Genomic DNA, 20,878 nt, shown 5'->3' on the forward strand with positions numbered 1-20,878 from the left:
AATAAATAAACTTTAAAAAAATGCTTGATAAAAGTTAAGTCATTATTATTGTCTTTGGTTTTATTAAATTATATTTATCCAAGCATTACATAACTAGAGAGAGAATAGTTTGAAAACATAAGGATACTGGGCTTTTTGAGTATAATTAGATAAGAGAATGACTTAAGAATAAGAAGGGAGGTTATCCCGAGTAAAAAGGTAGCTTGCTCTGTATTATTACTTGAGCTTTCAATGCCCATGTAACCTGAACATCAAATCATGTAAGTTGCTTATTCTACTTAATCTTGTTTAAAAAATTTTAGTCTCATGACCGTTAAAGTGTTTAGGAATTTATAGTTTGTTAAAAAAAAAAAACTTTATTATAGCTAGAAAATCTAGCATAGAAATAATTCTAGAATTACAGAAGAGACGTATGAAACCTCAGTAGATATCAGCTAACATACAGATAATCATAAAAATCTGCATAAGTTTCCATAAATATTTGTTGACTAAGTTGTTGCTGGGTCACAATAATATTCTAGTTCAATTTGAATTCTTTTTAACCTTTTAAGGTATGCTTCACAATAAGCTGTAATTTCGGGTAATACACAATAGTGATTATTATAAAAATGTATAGGTGTACATTTCTCCAGTGAATAATGTACAAAAAAGAAAGAAAAGTTGGCTTTAGTTTTTATACCACCATTATCTCATTAACTGTGCTTAGCAACCTGCATGGGGACAGTATGATTATCTGTGTTTTCCAGATGACAAAGCTGACATTCCAGAGGGCTCACATATGTAATAAAAAAAAAAAAACCTAGAAATTTAAGCATTTTCAATGTGAGTTTTAAGATATTTGTACATTGTATTTCTTTTTTAGTATAAAACTTGAGTGTATTTTAAAGGGTCTCATGGGGTAAAAAAGATTTTTAAAAATTACTGTCTGAATAGAGGGAGAGTGAATGGACGTGATTGATGCAAACATTTGGCTGAGGTGAGAAAACAGGTTAAAAAGAGGTAAATTCTGAAAATGACAGATTTCCTATTATTGACTACCTTTTGCTTCTGATTTTTATGATTATAATCAGACAATATAGAAAAAGCTGTCTAAAAGGACACATATGGAAAAAATGTTTTAGTTTAATTTGTTATTCTGTTTTTTCAGAATATGTTTTTAAAGAAATTGTTGAGATTTGTCAAAGATATTTTTAAAAATCTATTATTAAGCTTCACCTAAAATTAGAGATTTCTGTATTTAAATAAGTTTTTTCCCCTACACATTGGTTCACTTATTCTTGCATAGTGTTAATCCAGAAAGGACCCAGTCTTTTCAAATCCTCTAGAGGGATAAATAAGGGTATATAGATGTGTGGTAGGTCTTAGCTAATGTCCTGTATTTCTTATTATGCCAAGTGGAGGTGATTTATATCAAATGCTTACTTTATCAAGGAAATACTTATGCTATCACAATACCACAGAAAACTACTAGTACACTGGTCACATTAAGATAATCCAGTAATAGCAGTGGGAAAAATGTTTTTATTGAGTATCTGAAATCATTTAAATGTTAGATACTGGATTGTGTGTAGTGTTACTCACATTCCAAGTTTGTGTTTGACCTCCACTGTTGGCATTTGAGTTACAAAAATCAAAGTATATGTAATTGAGCAAATGCTTGTGTGTTCAATTTTTAAGAGCTGCATCACAGCACACGCTATTCTTGGCAAGGTTCTTAGAGTTGGTGTCTTTTTTAACAGTAGCCTTAGTTGTAATCACCTATTGAACTTTCATATCTTTGTTTTTCTTCCAATTTTTAGATAGACTGTATCTAGCAAATATTGTGTTACTAAGAATATAAGAACAAATGCAATGTTTTAGACCTGGTAACAATCAGTGTAAGAATGCCATTCTTTTTTATTTGGACCTTGGTTAGTAGTTAGGAATATACCCCATACATCTCTTAATAATCATTTGCACTCCAGGCTCCAAGCCATCAGCTCAGAACCCACCTTAGGGCTCAAACCCATGAGTTGTGACCTGAGCTGAAGTTGGATGCTCAACCAACTGAGCTGCCCAGGTGCTCCCATAGTCATTTAAAAAATATATTTTATTTATTTATTTATTTATTTATTTATTTATTTATTTATTTATTTTGAAAGAGAGAGAGAGAGGCAGAAAGAGAGAGAAGGGAGATAGAGGATCCAAAGCTGACTCTGCACAGACAGCAGAGAGCCAGATGTAGGTCTTGATCCCACAAACCATGAAATCATGACTTGTGCCAAAGTTGAATACACAACTGACCAAGCTATCCAGATGCCCCACTAATGTAAATATAGTCTTAACCTTTTTATAATGGGAAATGACAAACATATACACAAATAAATGGAACAGGGGTGCCTGGGTGGTTCAGTTATTTAAGTGTCTGACTCTTGGTTTTGGCTCAGGTCATGAGATCTCTGTGGTTCGTGGGTTGGAGCCCCTCGCTGGGCTCTGCACTGACAGAGCAGAGCCTGCATGGGATTCTCTCTCCCTCTCTCTCTCTCGCCCATCCCTGGCTTCCCCCCCTCCCTCTCTCTCTCTCAAAAAGAAACAAACATAAAAAGAACAGTACAGGTAACCTCCATTATCATTCTTGTTTCATGTATTACTTGTTCCCTTTTTTCCTATAGTAGTTTATTTTTTAAAAATTTTATTTACTTATTTGGGAGGGGAGAAAGAGAGAGCGTGCACATGTGCACACATACATGAGCAGGGGAGAGACAGAGAGAGAAGGAGAGAGAGAGCACCCCAAGCAGGCTTTGCGTTGCCAGTGCACAGCCTAAGGAAAATGCTCAAACCCACACACTGAGATCATGACCTGAGCCAAAAGTGAAAGTCAGATGCTTAACCAACTTAGCCACCTAGGCAGCACTAGTGTAGTTCTATAAAAACAAACTCTAGTCATTGTATCATTTCACCTGTCCATCCTTTAGTATATTTTCTGTTGAGTAGTTTCATAAATGTATTACGTACTGATTGAATTTTTTCTCAATGTTTTGTTTCTAGAAACAGATTGGCCACCAGTCGAAATGTATATGTTCACATTATGACCTATGTAATTCATGTTTTTTGAACTAAGTCATATGATGGTAGATCTTGGTTTAAATTTGGGGTTCTTAAATTTTTCTTATCATGGTACCCTTTGGCAGTCTCTTGAATCCTGTATTCTCTATATTGGAATAATGTTTGTACGTGCATAAAATAAAATAGAATTACAAAGGAAATCAATTACATTGAATTATAATTATAGAGATATTAAAGTTCTGACATGTTTCTTTATTAATGAATTAAATAACATCTAGCCTCGTGTCTATAAACTACCATATTTTCTAAGCAGTAATAAGCATGTAACAATATTCTGAGATATCTACACTAGTTGTGATATAAAAATATGCATCATTTCTGTTAATAACAAAGTCTCAGGTGTTGCTAATACTGGTATAGTTAGTCTCCTACATTCATTATTTAAGGAAATGCAAATTTCAGTGAAAATTAAGGAGTATTTTGCTTCCCATTCAAGTTTATAGTCCCCTGCTTTAGAGTATTGGTTTTTATATTTATTTTTAGTTTTCATGGATGTCTCAAGCTATTGCTAGGTACTCTGCTGCTCTGGTTTTGTCCTAGATATACCACTCTTGCTTTTATTCCATCTTGATTGGTCCTAGTTTATTTTAACTACAAAAGTTTTTGAGTTGAGAGCTCTGTTTTCTACCATTTTAACATAGCCACCCAAGAGGTTTCAGATGGGGGCTTGCATTTGAATGTGAGGAGTGTTACCTCAGTCAGACTCCGAGGGAATGAGTAAAGTTCCAGAAGAGTAGCAGAATATGAAGAGAGCAGTTTTGTTCTCCTATCCTGAGAATTAGCATATTTTCAATTAGGAAAAATTTGTACAGATTCCTTACTTAAAACATTATGGAGTGATATCCAAGATCTAGCTTTTACAAATATGTACATTGTTTAGTTCATAAAACCATTCAAATACCATATATCTTACTTGGGGTTTACAACAGCCCTAGAGGTAGATTTGTGGCAACATTGTTATTGTTCTCGTATATGGGATGTGGAGGCCAAGGCTTAGTTGCTTCTATGAAAATCCGTCCAGCCTTACGTCTTTAAGGTTGTTGATTGTTGCTTTTTCAGATATACCTATCATTTTGTTAGACATCTGATTGCTCCCAGGGGTAAACATAAGAATTTAGAAAAACAGTTTGTTTGAGGTAGCATCCTTGATTTTATATTTTCTAAAAGGTCATTGAAACGTGATTTTATTAATGTATATAATGGGAGATTGTTAATTCTACTCTCATGACCTTGAACTCAACATTTTACACCAGTTGAGTAATTTTGTCTCTGTTAATTTGCCTTGAGAAAACTTTGGACTTTGATAAGAAGGCCAACCGTTTGGTCATTTTGTTTTTAATTCCTTTTTTTTTTGCCTTAAATTATTTTTTATTATAATATTTCTTGTGTTGGATGATCACTCAACATTACAAACACAAACAGTGATTATTTTTGTTTGTGATGGAAAAAATCACAATGAAATTTCATTATCCTGTAACAGAAGGTGAAATATGTAACAATCCATACTGGAACTCAAGTACTGGTTAAAACATACAGTTTTGTTTAATGAATGAGCTAATTGATTTCCATGAGTTATGCTCTTAGGAAGAAAAGATTCAAGCATGAAAACATGCTGCTTCTAGGATGATGGGGAGGAAACAGATTATACAACAGTAGGTAACCCTGAAATGAGAAATGTGTATACTTGCGCTCAGTAAAATTCACACTGGTTCAGAGTGAACTCTTGGTATAGAAACTTGGCAGTGATTTACTAAAATCAAGTCGATTGACCATCCTTTTCGATGCTCTAGGAGTTTTTAATTACTATTTTGCATGATTTTTTTATGATTTATCACATGTACTTTTATTTTTTCTTGACTTGCTAAATGCCAGTTGAGGGGTACAAACAGTAATGCTGTAAATTTTAAAGGCAGGAGTCCCCATTTACTAGGATATTTGTAGAGGAAGTGAGATCATCTGGATCTTGAAGTATAAATAGGACCTACCCAAACAAATAGGCATATAGAGGCATTCTAACCAAATGGAGTGGCTTTGGAAATTCACTTTTAGGAAATAGGCAGTGTTTAAAAATAGATAATTTTGATTACTGCTGGGGTTTGTGTTGGGCAGGAAATGATTAAAGAAATAATTTGTGGTCAGATTGTAGAAACTCTTGAATACCTGGAAGAGATTCGGATTTTGTTCTGTAGGCTTATGCCCTTCGAATTGGGATATACCTTCTTGTTATATGAGATATGTAAGACCACAGGATAAACGTGACATATCTCCTAGGAATATCACTTTTTGGAAGATTTGGGGAAGGAACAGCTTTTTATATGAAGATGATTTATAGAGTAGAAGACACAATTCACATGCAATTTTAAGATAAATTGTAAGATTTAAGATAAAGTCCTAATAAGATTCTAAAAGAAATTTGTCTTTATATAAAGCCATTTCATCCCAGCACTGTCAGGAAATGCTTTCATTATCCTAAAGATGTTGTTAAACTCTTTTATTATTTATTTATTTTTAAAATCATGCATTTATCGTGATTTTTATCTATTTATTTAAAACATTTTTTTAACATTTATTTATTTTTGAGAGAGACAGAGTGCGAACAGGGGAAGGACAGAAAGTGAGGGACATACAGAATCCGGAGCAGGCTCTGAGCTAGCAGTTAGCACAGAGCCTGACACAGGGCTCAAACCCACAAACCATAAGATCATGACCTGAGCTGAAGTTCGATGCTTAACTAACTCTTTGATTATCCTAAAGCTGTTGTTAAACTCCTTTATTTTATTATTATTTATTTTAATTTTTTAAAAACTCTTTTAATAGACAAATTTGAACATCATAGGTTAAAGTAGTATGCAGCCATTGTAAATGAAATTTGTTTTAGGAAAATTGAAGGAAGATAGACAAATTTAGACAGAACACTATTTAGATAATTTAAAACTCAGGTTAAAATAAGGCCTTGGTGGGCTTTCAGCAGTAGACATGGGAAGAAATGGTATCATATTAGCAGACCTTTCAAAAGAAGATTATATTCCATTTGGTGGCTTAAGATACAGGAGAGGTGGTTTACAAAGTTAGTAGAAAGACAGATGTTTTCCAGGTTTCAAACTTAGATGGCTGGAAGTGTGAATATGCAGAGGGAAGGAAGAATGTGATAAGGTAAAAGGAAGGACTGGCAGAGGTGGTAAGGCTTTAGTGAATTTATTTGCAGTGTTGAATTTGAGGAGACTATAGGATACCAAAAGGAGGAATGGCAGATGGGCACCTGTAAGATGGGGGAACTGGAGAGAGATCTGGGAATAATATGTAAATTTGGTAACTTTACTCATAGAAAATAGATGAGTCCATGAGAGTAAATAGAATTTCCGAGGATCAGAATAGAAGAGATGATTGAAGATTGTACATTGGCCCAAATATATCACATACTAGGAGGGAATAGGGCTGTAAAAAATGGATTCAGGCTAAGGATAATCCTTGGAAAGTGTAGTAGTATTGTGGAAATGAAATGAAGATGAAGTTTGGAAGAAGGAAATTATTTATTAGTAAGTAGTAGAGAGACCCAAGAGAATGCGGGCTGAGGAAAGGTCATTTGATTAGATAGTTGTGAGTTAGTGGTGTAATTAGAATACTTGGCAAAGTAGTGAGGACACAATTTGTGAATCATAAAAAAAATCCTTTCTCTATCAGAATTCTCTCTCAGGTGAGCACATTTTATATGCAACTTAGTACTCCTAAAAGGAACAAAGTGAAACATATTGTGTAAGAATTGTAAAAAAATTAGAGAATGAATAGAAGAAGCAATTGATAATATTAAATAATGCATTATTTTGTATTAGAAAGCTTCTAATTTTGGGAGGAAAAACTCAATTTGGCATTCTGTTCTGAAGTCAATTTTGACAGTTTGGCTGCAGTTTTAAAAACTAAAACTTATTCTTGCCTTTGTTCTTTTGTACTTTTTTGATATTTTTTTTAAATTTTCTTTTTTATTTTTTATACAGAGAGAGACAGAGCATGAGAGGGGGAGGGGCAGAGAGAGGAGGAGACACAGAACCGGAAGCAGGCTCCAGGCTCTGAGCTAGCTGTCAGCACAGAGCCTGCCGCGAGGCTGGAACCCACGAACGTGAGATCTGACCTGAGCCGAAGTCGGAGGCTTAACCAGCTGACCCACCCAGGCGCCCCTGTACTTTTTTGAACAAAATAATTATGATCCGCATAGATCATACATACTTACATATGACACAGGTTATACATATATGACATATAGTAACTTAAATTACATAATGCCGAATATTTATTGACTAAGGTAAGTCACTGTGTAACTTGGACATTTTATTCTTTAAAAACTGAATTTAATTCAAAATTTTATTTCCATTTGCTAGTTTTTAAAAAAAATTATTTAAAAATACACACTGACAAATGATATTCTGGTCAGCAGATTGGCATCTGGTAATCCTTGAAGATTAAATGATTTAAATTAGAAAAAATATAATCTGGGGCGCCTGGGTGGCTCAGTCGGTTAAGCGTCCAGCTTCGGTTCAGGTCATGATTTCACGGTTTGTGGGTTTGAGCTCTGCGTCGGGCTCTGTGCTGACAGCTTAGAGCCTGGAGCCTGCTTCAGATTCTGTATCTCCCTCTCTCTCTCTGACCCTCCCTTGCTCGCATTGTCTCTCTCTGTCTCTCAAAAGTAAATTAAAAACATTTTAAAAAAGTGTAATCATACTTATATTTTACTTGTCACTAAATAAAGATTTAAATTTCTGTATTTTAAGAGATGAGTCCTTATTGAATTTGGAAATGTACATACACATTTGTCAGGCTGTTTAAACATTCAACAACTTGTTATGATTTTTAGTTCTATTTGACAACCTATACAAAAGTATTAGAAGTAAGTATACTGTGCTCAGGGAGAATAAATTATTTAACTTGATGCCGCAAATACATTCATTTTCATTACATTCTGACAAGATCTCTTTAAAATTGTTTTCACATTATTAAGTGTTAAAATATATAAAATGTATGCAGTATATAAATAGCTAAAAATATGTTAAGTTACAGTGATACCTAATATTAAACTCAATATGACTTAATAATTATGATCTGCATTTAAGACAGTTAATCTACTTCAATATAGTATTTTATCCTGCTTCACCTGATTTCCTAAATAAAGCATATCAAACATTTATTTCAGATTGTGTTGTAGCAAAATGAAACATCAGTTTTAAAATTAGTGTTACAGATTTTCATGTGACTCTGAACTGACTGAATTTTAATTTTAAAATTAACAATATTACAGTATCCAGGAACTATACAATTATCAGTCTTTTATATTTATTCGCGTTCAGAATTTTGGCAGGAAAATTAATTTTTTTAACTGAGGAAGTTGCAAAATTAGCCTACATGATGACTTTTAAAATAAAACTCCATGTAAGTTTTTTATTTAAAAAACTTACTTAAAAATTCACCCATTGATTAAAATTTAGATTGTGACTATATAAAACTGATACATCACAAAATATACGTATAAGTGATAAGAATTTTGATTGGGAAAGATAAATGGTGTTCTTTGAGGTGATTTGATGATATGTTTACTTTGAAGTTGATAGTAGCTTTAAATTCAAGAGTCTATTTCTGAAACCTTCTGTTAAGGATTTAATACCAGATTATCAAACCACAGTAATTTCAGATGAACTTAATGTTTGATTTTTTGGCTTTTTAATTTGTCTCAGTTCACTCAGAACTTTCTGAATCTGTTGGATGGATCAACATTTTAGTTGATTTAATAGAGTACAACCTTCCATTTTGAGACTTCCAATATATTCCTCTTCTCCTCTCTGGCTTAGTTTTTGCTCTTGGCTTGTTATAGTTACCATTTAGGTTGTTTTCCTCACATACATCATGACACCACCAGCCTCCTAAAGAAGATAGATATGGAATTTAATGAATAACAAACTCATGTAGTTACTGTTATTGCATTTCCCCATGAGTACATCTTCATTTCTTATAACAGTATTGTATGCATTATGCATGTGTCCTAATTTTTTTTAAATAGTTTATTGTCAAATGGGTTTCCATACAATGCCCAGTGCTCTTCCCCACAAGTGCCCTCCTCCATCACCACCACCTCTCTTCCCCCCTCCCCCTTCCCCTTCAACCCTCAGTTCATTTTCAGTATTCAATAGTCTCTCAAGTTTTGCATCCCCCTCTCTCCCCAATTCTCTTTCCCTCTTCCCCTTCCCCTGGTCCTCCATGCATGTGTCCTAATTTTAAATAATCAGTGTGAGTCTTATGTATACCACCCAAAATAAAATATCTGAGGCTATTTATGAAACATTATTATAAAATAAAATACCCAACAGTTATAGGTAAAATACCAGTTGAACCATAATCCAGTTAATAATTATGTTAAGAAATTTTTACCTATAGAGAACATGTTTATTCGGGATTCAGTTTTTAAAGAGTTGGCATTGTAGATATTAGCTAATACTTTGGGAAGATATTTCATAGATATGAAAATGAAGTATTGATACTAGGGAAAAGATACCTGAGTAACTTTCTGGACAGTTGACATGCCCTTTTGCTTTATGATCCCAAGTAGAAAATACCAAATCCTTGTGTTCCGGGAGTGCATTGGGAACATTGCCAGTAATTTCAGCTAGGTGTAACGTATAGTTGGTTTCATGATCTCCCAAGTGAAAGGAATATTCGATATAATGCTTGTTGTCTTTCCAGTCTTCTAGTTCAATTCGTAAAATGTAATTAGATTGGTTTACTATGGAGTATATCTTCTCTAGACCCAACCAAAATTCTCCTGGAAAGAAAGTAAAAATCTGTGGGTTATAAACTGCAGATTAGGCATGAATAGGTTTTTGTTTTGTTTTGCTTTTTGGTTTTTTTTTTTTTTTTAAGGGCTTTTCATTGGTGCAAGTCCATGAGTTGTTTTAGCCTTGAATACCTTTGTTATTTTGGAGTGTCTTTAAAATGTTCCTTTTTAAAGCAATTTTATTGAAGATAATGAAATGTACAAAAATATAAAAATATTAATAGGTTTGCCTACAGTTTGATTAGCCTTTTTAAAATGAATATTGTGAGACATATTTCTTGGGTGAAACATACTAGTTGTAGATATGTTAGATCTGGTCATTGGTAAGATATTATCTCATTTCTAGGTCCTTATGTGTTCTGGCTTTGCTATCAAGAATTTATTAATACCTTTATACTATCAAAAGGTTTGTTAAGAATTTCTACTGTTTTATCCAGTACTACTTGGATGGTAGTATCATTTTCTTCAAATATAGTCTTGGTCTTTGATATTTATTTAATATACCTTTCTTTGTAGAAAAATAAGGGAATAAAATTTTATAGACATTTTAAATTAAAAACAATCTTAGTAACTTCTCTATAATTAAAATTTTTTATTTGGAATTAAAATCAACATAAATATAAATAGACTCTTATCACAGGCCTTTCTATTAAAGTATTTAAGGGAAAAAGTCAAACTTTTTATTGCTATTGAATCGGAAGACCATTTTAGGATTACAAGTACATATGACTTACTTTCTTATAGAAATAAATGAATACTCTAGACTTGGGGTTACAAATAATCATTCTTAGAAGATTAGGTAGGGATTTAACTAGTAGCATGAATACAAAATTTCTTAAATGGTTAAATAGCACTGAATGTTAAATAAAATTTGATGTCATAATGGATGTTTTCCACTTTATATATGAATACTTACATTTGTGAATTTTTGTAACTTGCCTTTTTGGATTTAAAACCATTTTTGTTTTGCTTATTTTACTTTATCATATTTTGTGTTCAAAATATAGTAATTTGCATTAACTAATTTTCTTTAAATGACACATCCTATAGTATACATTTATAATATTTAAACAGTTGAGATTTAAACATTTAGTGCTGTACATCTGACAGTTTCCTTTTTCTTTCCACCTTCCAAATAATTAATATCTAAAATGTTGAAAAAGAAAGTAAGTGACCTGCAATAAGGATGATTTTCTTCATAGCTCATTTCAATATAGCATTTACCACTCACGTATCAGAGTACATAGTACTTAATCATAATTCTCTAATCATTATAGTTATGATAATTAGAAGCCATCAAATTCAATGATGATACATATACTTAAGAGCAGACATGGAATTGTGGTAAGCATAATTCAAACAGACGCTTGTAATAAGTGTAAATTACTAACGGGTATGTAGTTATTTGTTCTATGAAGTTCTGTGAAGGCTGGGACTATTCCTCATTCCTCGTTGCATTTCTAATACCCAATCCATAATAGCTTCCTCAGTAAATATATTTTTAAATGTTTTTATTTATTTTTGAGAGACAGTGTGTGAGCAGGGGAGGCACAGAAAGAGAACAGGGACAGAGAATCCAGAGTGGGCAGTGTGCTGACAGCAGCAAGCCTGATCCGGGGCTTGAACTGATGAACCATGAGATCATGACCTGAGCTGAAGTCAAATGCTCAACTGACTGAGCCACCCAGGAACCCCAATATTTTTAAGTTAACAAGTAAATGAGTGATGAATGAAATCACCTTACCGTCAAGCCTCCCAAAACCGTATCTGTAGTTTTCCCAAGTTTCATTGAAGTTTTGTGATCCATCTATTCGGTGTTGAATCACTGTCCATGAACTACCTGGATATAATGAACATAATTGTGTACTTTAGTAGATTGATGCTGACAGATGGGACAAAATACTGTTTTCTTGTTTTAGTTTTAATTGGTGATGCTGTGATATAGTTATTAATGTTGCTATGGTAGAACCATTTTATTATTGTATCAAAAAGTTAAGTAAAGGACAACTAATGAATTTGTCTTAATAAACTTACTAACAATAGTAATTTCAGATTACTTTGTGGAAAAAGATGGAGAATATTGAATAAGTGCATGAGTAAATATGAAACTAAACCAAGCAAATATAAGCATTAGAGCTGTATGACTACTCATGTTACTTATATTTAATTTTATATTCAGAACAAATATAACAGGATTAGTTTTACTAATAGGTAGTGAGTCACCTGAGCCAATTACAGTTCATTTTCTCTTCAGGCTGGTTTTACCTGCTTTAACATGACAGTAGACATTAAAAACTTGAGAGTTGCTGGGTCTAATGGAGTAGATGCCACTTGTATGTTCGCCTCTGTTATAGATGGTGGTACAATTAGCAGGAATGTCTAGAATCAAGAAAGTGTTATTACATAAGATATAGTAATAGGAATGGTATCTTTAGAGCTTGGGCTTTTACTTGACATTTTATGGAATTGTGGTGAAAGTGGCCCTTAGCCTTTTTTGGTAATATATTACCAACGATGTACTTTATGCTGAAGGGGATTTATTAGATGGTGTTATGCAAATACTATTAGAATAGTTATTATTGGGGTGCTTGGGTGGCTCACTTGGTTGAGCATTCAACTTCAGCTCAGGTCATAATCTCACAGTTTGTGGGTCTGAGCCCCTCATTGGGCTCTGTGCTGACAGTTCAGAGTCTGGAGCCCGCTTTGGATTCTGTATTATCCTCTCTCTCTCTCTGCCCTTCCACTGCTCATACTCTTTCTCTCTCTGTCTCAAAAAGAAACATTTAAAGATAAATAAAATAGTTATTATCAAACTTATTTTTTTAAAATTGTTTCGTAATGTTTATTTTTAAGAGAGAAACAGAGCACAAGCCAGGGAGGGGCAGAGAGGGAGAGAAAGGGAGACAGGATCTGAAGCAGGCTCCAGGCTCTGAGCTGTCCGCACAGAACCCCATGCAGAGCTTGAACTCAAGAACTGGGCAATCTTGATCTGAGCCGAAGTCAGACCCTTAACCAACTGAGCCACCCAGGTCCCCCCATACTGCTTTCTTTTTAAGAAAAGTGACAAAATGAGAATTTTAGACACATATTTTAGCTGTCAACACAGAACCTGATGCAGGCCTCAAACTCATGAGTCGTGAGATCATGACCTGAGATGAAGTCGGATGCTTAACCGACTGAGCCACCCAGGGCCCCAGGAAGGATATAAATACTACAGGGGACATTATTTCAGTGCTTGGTGCATAGCACTTAGCATGTGGAAAGAGTGAACATACATGAAGGAAACTTAGAGTGATCTTTTGTGTATGTGTATGAATTACACAAAAGTAAATGTGTTTTGAAAGTATTATTTTGTTAAAGTTTCATTGGGAATGGAGACTTTGTTCTATCGTTGTGTTTTTCTTATGAAAATTTTCAAGGAAACAGGAAAGTAGAAACATTAGAGAGAACTTCATAGTCTTTCCACCTGTATTCAGCAATTGTTAACTTTTGCCATTTTTACTTCATAAACATACGTATATACAAATATGTATTTTGCTGTACTATTTGAAAATAATCTGCAAACATCATGCCCCTTACCCACTTAAATATTTCAACATATATCCTTAAACATGAAATTATTTTCTTATATGAGTATAATACTATTATTACATCTAGAAACTTTAAAATACTGTCATATTATCTAATATCAAGTCTACATCTGTATTTTTCTGATTGTCTTAAGAATGTGTTTTATAGAGTTTAAAAAAGGAACTGCCAGGATCCAATTAGGGTTGACATACTGTATTTGGTGGATTTGTCTCTTTATTCTCTTTTAGTTTAGAAAAGGTCCCAAGAATAGTAATTTTTATATGGGAATGTCTAAGATAGAAGAATTTGATGATAATACCTTCAAGAAGGAAACTCGACAAATTAACTTACCATTATGTTCTGCAATTTTTGTTTCATTCAAGTGAAGAAAAGGGGTAGTTCTTGGTGCTCTTGGTTTAGAAGAAAGAGAATTTTCTGTGGATTCTTGAATACCAGTTCTTCTTAGCTGATGAAAGAATATAAATCTTCTTATAAAAATGGTATGGAATACAAAGTTCGGAGATCATGAGGGAGGATAGTAAAATTATAATTTATATACATCTTTAAGTTCATAATATGTTACTGCTTTTGATGTTAAGAGGGATAAATAATGCCAGACAGATTTTACAGATGACTTTTTCTCAAAATATGTAATCAGGAATGTTGCTTAATAAGGTTAAAAAACGAGAGAGAGAGAGAGAGAGAGAGAGAGCAAAGCACAAACCAGAAATTAGATAAAAAACAACAAGACCAAAGGTGGAGACTTTGCTTAGCATATTTTAATATGTTTTATTTACTTACATGAACAGAATATCTATTCTGTTCAATAACAGGCATATTTTAAGCTTTAATAATTCTCAGTTGTATGCCTTATTGATTGATTATTAGACTTGCCTTAAAGACCTAGCACATAATTTGAATAAGGCTGCTTTCTTTCTTTCTTTTTTTTTCAAGTTTATTTATTTTTGAGTGGGGGAGGGGTAGAGATAGAGCGGGACAGAGGATTGAAGTAGGCTCTGAGCTGACATAGAACCTGATGTGGGGCTTGAACTCATGAACCATGAGATCATAACCTGAGCCAAAGTCAGAAATGTAACCAACTGAGCCACTCAGGTGCCCTGAATAAGGCTACTTTCCTAATAGTTTTTTGGAATGTAAACATATATGTAGAGGTGACAGATTGGCAGGTTTATTTGCTTACTTTCAATACATTCAATATTTCATTGTTAGTTTTAGCAATAACAGTTTGTTTTTATGTAAAATGTGCAGGGTTTCTACTTTATTGACTGATAGCTTTTCTGATTGTTGGCCTGAGAAAAACTGAAATTTTAATACCTTATTGGTGTTTTTGATATCAGCATTTCCTAGGACATAATTCATAAGGATCTGTTGCAAAGTTCATTTACTGGGTAGTAGCCTTTTCTCCTAAGTAACTGTGATGTTAAAGTCACTTAACTTAGAGAGTTTTGGATTATTATTTTAAATTTGAGGAAGCTGGATCAGATGATCTAAGGATTCTTCCAACTCAGATATTCATTGCTTTGAATTCTTCATACATTTTTATTGTTAGACAGGATGTATATCATTTGATAATAGTGACATTTTGTTTTTGTGCATAGGCTCATTTAATCATAACAAATGATATCAGAAAAAAGAAATAGAAAAATAATGTAATGAGGAAATTATGGAAATCAAAACTAGTTGTTGGCAACAAACTTTTGGATACTTAGCAAAAATAATAAAATAACCTAGTAAATTATGATTCATAATTAGCAAAAATAACCTGAAATTATGAGTTATAAAATTACTGAAACATATAATGATATGTTTGTTTAGTGGACATTGTTTTATAATTCTTGGCAACAATTTTTTTTACAAGTTCCTTCAAGTTTGTAATATTTTTGGAACCCTCTTCAGTGCCTGTTTTATAGCATTACTAAATATTTTTGAACTGTGGTATGCTATATTGAAATGTGTGAGTTCTCACATAGCTTTATTCAAGACAGGTATCTCCCTCACCTAACCAGCTGTTTACATTGTAGGTTAATTATATTGTTGGGTATTGAACTTTAATTATCAAGCACACGGTTTCTAATACTAATAATAGCATGCCTTTGTTGGCTTCTTTGTGTTAAATATGACATTAGCCTTACTCAACATATATATATTGAGTTCCTACTATGTCTCAGACAACATTCTACATTTTGGGGCAACAAAAATGTAGAAATGAAGAAAAAATGAAGAAAATCCCTGTTCTCGTGGAGTTTACATTCTAGTGAAGGGAAGACAAGATAAATAAGTAAAAAATACATATTGTGTGAAATATAGACAGATGTAAAGGAAAAAGGATTTTAAATTTGGACTTAGAGTTTATAATTTTTGATTAAGCCTTACTAAGAGTAAGGCTTCTTTGAGAATTTTATATTTGAGAAAGACCTAAAGGAAATGAAAGTGGACCAGGCAGATACCAGGGAGAAGAGTATTCCTGATATGGGGAGCATGGGCAAAAGCCCTGAGACAGCAGCATGTTCAGTGTGTTTGAGTAACTGGGAAGAGTACCCCAGTGTGACTAGAGTAGTAGAGATTAAGTCAGAGAGATGAGTCATCTGGGGTCATGTAGGCCACTGGGAGTGAGATGGGAAGCCACTGTGTGGTTTTAAACAAAGACAGATATGATCTAATTTTAACTTTTGATAGAGTCATGTTAGTGGCTATATTGAAGATATGGTTTATATAATTAATTTTTTTCTCACAGCAAACCTATAAGATAGGTTCTGTTATTTTCTTCATAGAATAAGTGAGGAAAGTGAGAGACAGAGGGGTTAAGTAATTTATTCAAGGTCACACAAAAGTTTTAAAGCCAAGATTCAAAACCAGGTAGTTTCTGAGCTTCAGTCTCCAATCTTAAGAATCTTGCTGATGTTGTCTGTTTACGTACTATCCAACTATAAGTTTTAAGAATAAATGTAAGATTTAATATTCCCATAAATCTTGATTCTATGTTAAAGATTGGACAGGCCATTAAAATATTTACTTACCTGGTTTTCTATTTCTTTTATTTGACTATGCTGTTGATTTAGTTGTCTGTATTGTTCCTCCACAGTCTGGAGAAGGTTTCTGATGCTGTTATCTTGCTGTTCTACAAAATTCTGAACATAAATTGTTGGGTGGTTAGAAGTTTCTTTTTTCTTTTTTGTTAAATTAGCCTTTTTTGTTTTTTGTAACTATTACAATCTAAATTTTTAAAACAATTAGTGTATTACATAACTAAATATTGGCAACCATTTTCTCTTGTATGCTTTCACATCCTTTTGTTTTTATGTTCTAAAATGTACCTTCTCTAAAACCTGATTTCCTGAACTTTGAAGTAGTTCAGTTAAGTTAAAAAAAGAAACCCGCAGTATTTTAATAGGAATTAATCTTTACCATTTACTTATTACTTTTATCTATTTTATTTTTATTTTTAATTTTATCCATTTTAAATAGGGGAGGGTAGTTTCAAATTATGTTCCTTTTCTTTTTACCTGACTCTAATAATTGGCAACACTATAATAATTTAGCTTTCTAAAATTTTATTAATTGTTTTATAATTTTCATCTGAAATAAAAAGTTTAGTTGTTTTTACGTATAATGTTAGGGAATCATAAAAACCAACTTGAAATTACAACAAGAAATTTTATTTCCCAGAAGCTCTTTTTCCTTGAGAAAAGTATAGTATTTCAGTGATTCAACAAAGTCCCATGTCTTAAAACATTTTTAAAAAAGATCCATATTGAAAACATAATCATGAACCCTCTTTGATTTCTACTTACTTTAAGTGAAGTTACTTCTGGGTGCTCCTGAATTTCAGGTTGATTTTTAGTTAAACTGCTTAATTGCTTCTCCAAATATTTTACTTTTTGTTGAAGTAGGTTTTTTTCTTCTAGGAGGCTTTCAAGTTTAGAGTTGAGTTCAAGTGACATATTCTTTACTTCTTCATTCTTGACTTGTAGTTTGGATGTAGTTCTTCTAAGTTCCTTTTCTTCTTCCTTGATTTCATTGGTTTGCAGTGATAGGTCATAAAAAGACTGATCAAATATGTTGAGTTTTTGAAATATGTCATTAATTTGGCCCTTAGTCTTATGGACAAAGTCTTTAAGACCATGTCCTAACTGAAGCAGGCCATTGGCTAAAATTTTTACATCATCTAACATAGCAAATCTTGATTTTGGCTCCGGAGACATAGAATCATATGATGAATAGTCTCGATCAATTTTAGAAGAAATAACTAGAGGAACAATAAAAAGAAAGAGCTTAATCATGTGCATTTTTATCCTAATTATTCAACGAATTTTCTCCTGCAGGCAGACCTAGGCTTCTAAACTCTATTATATACCACTATTTGCCACATTGCAAACAGTAAGTTTGGCAGGTGAATGTAGTTAATTAATCATTAAGCTGTGTAAACTTGTACGAATGTTACCCTCTATATTGAGTTAGATCAGTGTTAAATGAAATCAAAGAAATGAGCAATTGACCTTATTTTAAATTGTTACCATGTGTAATTCTTCAGTATTATAAACTTCAGTTTCAAGGTTGTGAGAGGTACCTGTTTTGAAAAGCTTATTTTAATTTATCATGACTTTTAAGAGATTTACAATTAAACTCTTCTGACTGGTAAATTAACATTAAGATTGAGGAAGGTCAGCACATTAAAATGCATTTCCCAAAATGTATTTTAGTTATTTTGGAAACAGTAATCTATTTCCAAAAACGGTTTCTCTCTGAAGCCTTCCTCCTCTGCTTCAGGTGGTATTAATGGCTCTCAGTGGTGCATCCTGTGATACTCTGTATAAGCTAACATATGATTATATGTTCCTTATTATTTGCCACTGTAATTGTTAGTGTGTCTTTTGCTTCAGATGATCTTTCCTAACCATATTTGCATATTATCATAAAATCTCATATATTACAAGGCATTCCACTCCCTTTCTGTGATAATATAAAGCTGTGTCTATGTTCTAACTTCTTTTCCATGTGCCCACTGAAAGACCAACAGACTAGGTGATCTTGTACAGTCAAGCCAGAGTTCTGTACTTCCAGTGTCAGAAACAATTTGCTTATTTTAAGTTTGTCTGAACTTCGTGAGCTTGGTAACAATTTTGGTAATACAAATTTATAGTATGTTCAAATTAATAGTATGTTCAAAAGTAAATGTTTTACTGTGCTTCTAACATAGTGTTAAAGGGAAAAATACTAAATACTTTGGTTAAATTATTACTGATTAACCTTCTTGAGTGCTCATTGAGAACTTTTTGAATAATAATAAATCCTTTAAAAATGCCTTATCTTCTGCGTGTGGGTGGCTTGGTCAGTTAAATGTCCAACTCTTGATTGGACCTGAGTTCAGGGCTTAATCTTGGGGTCATGAGTTCAAGCCCTGCATTGATTGGGCTCTGTGCTGGGTGTGAAGCCAACTTAAAAAAAAATGCATTATCTTGACAAATTAGTATAGTGAAATAAGAGCGTGGGCTCTGGAATCAGAATGTCATCCATTCAAGACCCAGCTCTAATTTTCTGGCCTTGGACAGTTATTTAACCTCCCCATACCTCAGTCTTCTCATCTGTAAGTTGGGGATAGTTATTGTACATACTTAAATAAGGTTATGAAAATTAAAAGAAATGATAGGTGTAGAGCACTTAGAACAGTGGCTGGCAAATAGGAAGTACTCAAAATATTAGTTATTATATCACATGAAATGGTCTTTGAACTTGTATATGTGTGTGTAGGCCTATCTGAAAAATTTTTAAATAAAGTTAGTAGCTTTTTTGCAAAGGGGAAAGTTTTAACATAATGTACTTCAGTTTAAATTGTCAATTGTCAAGCAAAACTTTACAACATGAACCATTTCCAAATTTCTATTCTTAGAAATACCTCTGTCTGGTATAAAATAAAGACCCTTTCCTTTGATGGTTTAGGTTTAAGGGCTTTTAGATGTAAGAGTGACAGTCAAGCAGTATACCACAGTGGTTGAGAATATGATTCTGGAGAGAAGCTGCCTGGCTTGGAATCCTGTCTCTGCTGTTCTTCAGCTCTATGACTGTTGGTCAAGTCACTTAGTTTTTCTGTACCTGTATTTCCTTAGCTGTTAAGTGAAGGTAATACCTACTTTATAGGATTGTATAAAGATTAAGAATTAAAAATTTTAAAGCACAGAACATATCTGGTGTATAGTAAATACTCCTAATATTATGTTAGTTATGTTTGGTAATTAGAAACAATCAATGCATTTATGTCCATATTGTAATGTTTTATTGGTGAATATTGTCTAATCTCACGTTAAGATGACATAAGTTGAAAAATTTTTCTAGAATCTATGTTTTCTGCATTTTAGTCTCTTGGACTTTGGTAGGTTCAAGGAATTATGTCTTTTTGTTTAGCCCGTGTATACTTTTTTAAGTGTCTAATACAGAGCCGTATACATGTTTTTTTTAAGTGGGGGAGGGTCAGAGAGAGAGAGAGGGAGAGAGAATCCCAGGGAGGCTCAGTACTGTCAACGCAGAGTCTGATACGGGACTCTATCCCATGAACCATGAGATCATTACCTGAGCTGAAATCAAGAGTTGGACACTCTACTGACAGAGCCACGTTATGTGCCCCTAAGTCTTTCTCTTTGTAAGAGAAATAAAGAATCTGAGTAAATAAAAACATGCAAGTACTTCCACGAATAAAGAAGAAAAAAATTCTTATTATTCATTTTCATCTTCCCTTCAACACTGTTAGATGTTATGGAATTATAAAAGTGCATATAGAACTACTGAAGAAATTTGAATTTTTTTCTTTTTTAAAGGAAAAACGTAGTACTGTGATCATTGGTCATGAAGGGCATATTTCGAAATTTCTCTTACCTAAACTGTCTACTTTTACAGCCTAAAACTATCGACCGTAATGTTTCATCCACCTTCTAATTGGGGAAAAATTGAGATGGGCCAACTTCTCATCTCTTTTGCACTGTAAGCTGTTTATGGGCAAGATTTGTATCATTTTTAAATTTGTATCCCTTACAGTATTTTATGTGGTACAGTGCCTTACATGTTTGAGAAGCAATATAAACATATGGGATGAAAGAGAACCATAAAGTCTTAAAATGGGAGTTTTCAAGTATAACATTTGCATATAGTAGAGGCTCAACCCTTTTAGCCACAGGAGGTACTTTTTAGAGAAAGGAATTCGAAAAGGTTTTTGAATTCACCCCTTCCAGTACATGACAGCAACTGGACGCTGTTACTATGGGAAGGAATTTCTTTCCATTTTGTTTACTGTGTTAGAATATGAACACTTTTTGCACAACATTTATAATTCTTTACATGTAACACTAACAGCTAGATTAAAGGCAGTGGTCACATATT

General features: G+C 33.1%; 2 protein-coding genes across 3 annotated transcripts in view; one reads left to right on the plus strand and one right to left on the minus strand.

Annotated features, from left to right (window-relative positions):
- Positions 1 to 20,878, plus strand: part of DOCK7 (dedicator of cytokinesis 7) — a 217,066-nt gene that overhangs the window by 78,139 nt on the left and 118,049 nt on the right. The gene's annotated exons all lie outside the window — the stretch shown is intronic.
- On the minus strand, positions 8,736 to 17,796 carry ANGPTL3 (angiopoietin like 3). The gene is made up of 7 exons (XM_029950092.1): positions 17,302 to 17,796; positions 16,528 to 16,638; positions 13,841 to 13,955; positions 12,185 to 12,298; positions 11,664 to 11,759; positions 9,641 to 9,907; positions 8,736 to 9,011 (listed from the first exon to the last, which is right to left on the minus strand). Exons 1-7 carry the CDS (start codon positions 17,794 to 17,796, stop codon positions 8,827 to 8,829), a joined length of 1,383 nt encoding a protein of 460 aa, XP_029805952.1. The 3' UTR covers positions 8,736 to 8,826.

Source organism: Suricata suricatta, chromosome 8 (assembly GCF_006229205.1).
Source record: "Suricata suricatta isolate VVHF042 chromosome 8, meerkat_22Aug2017_6uvM2_HiC, whole genome shotgun sequence".
NCBI classification, from domain to species: Eukaryota; Metazoa; Chordata; class Mammalia; order Carnivora; family Herpestidae; genus Suricata; species Suricata suricatta.

Excerpts from the sequence above, each read along its gene's own strand:
- ANGPTL3 (XM_029950092.1), bottom strand. The coding sequence starts at position 17,796 with ATGCACATGATTAAGCTCTTTCTTTTTATTGTTCCTCTAGTTATTTCT. Across the intron at positions 11,760-12,184 it reads CTACTGTCATGTTAAAGCAG|GTAGTTCATGGACAGTGATT; the intron begins GTAAAACCAGCC and ends CATTATATCCAG. Across the intron at positions 9,908-11,663 it reads CGGTTTTGGGAGGCTTGACG|GAGAATTTTGGTTGGGTCTA; the intron begins GTAAGGTGATTT and ends CTTTCTTTCCAG.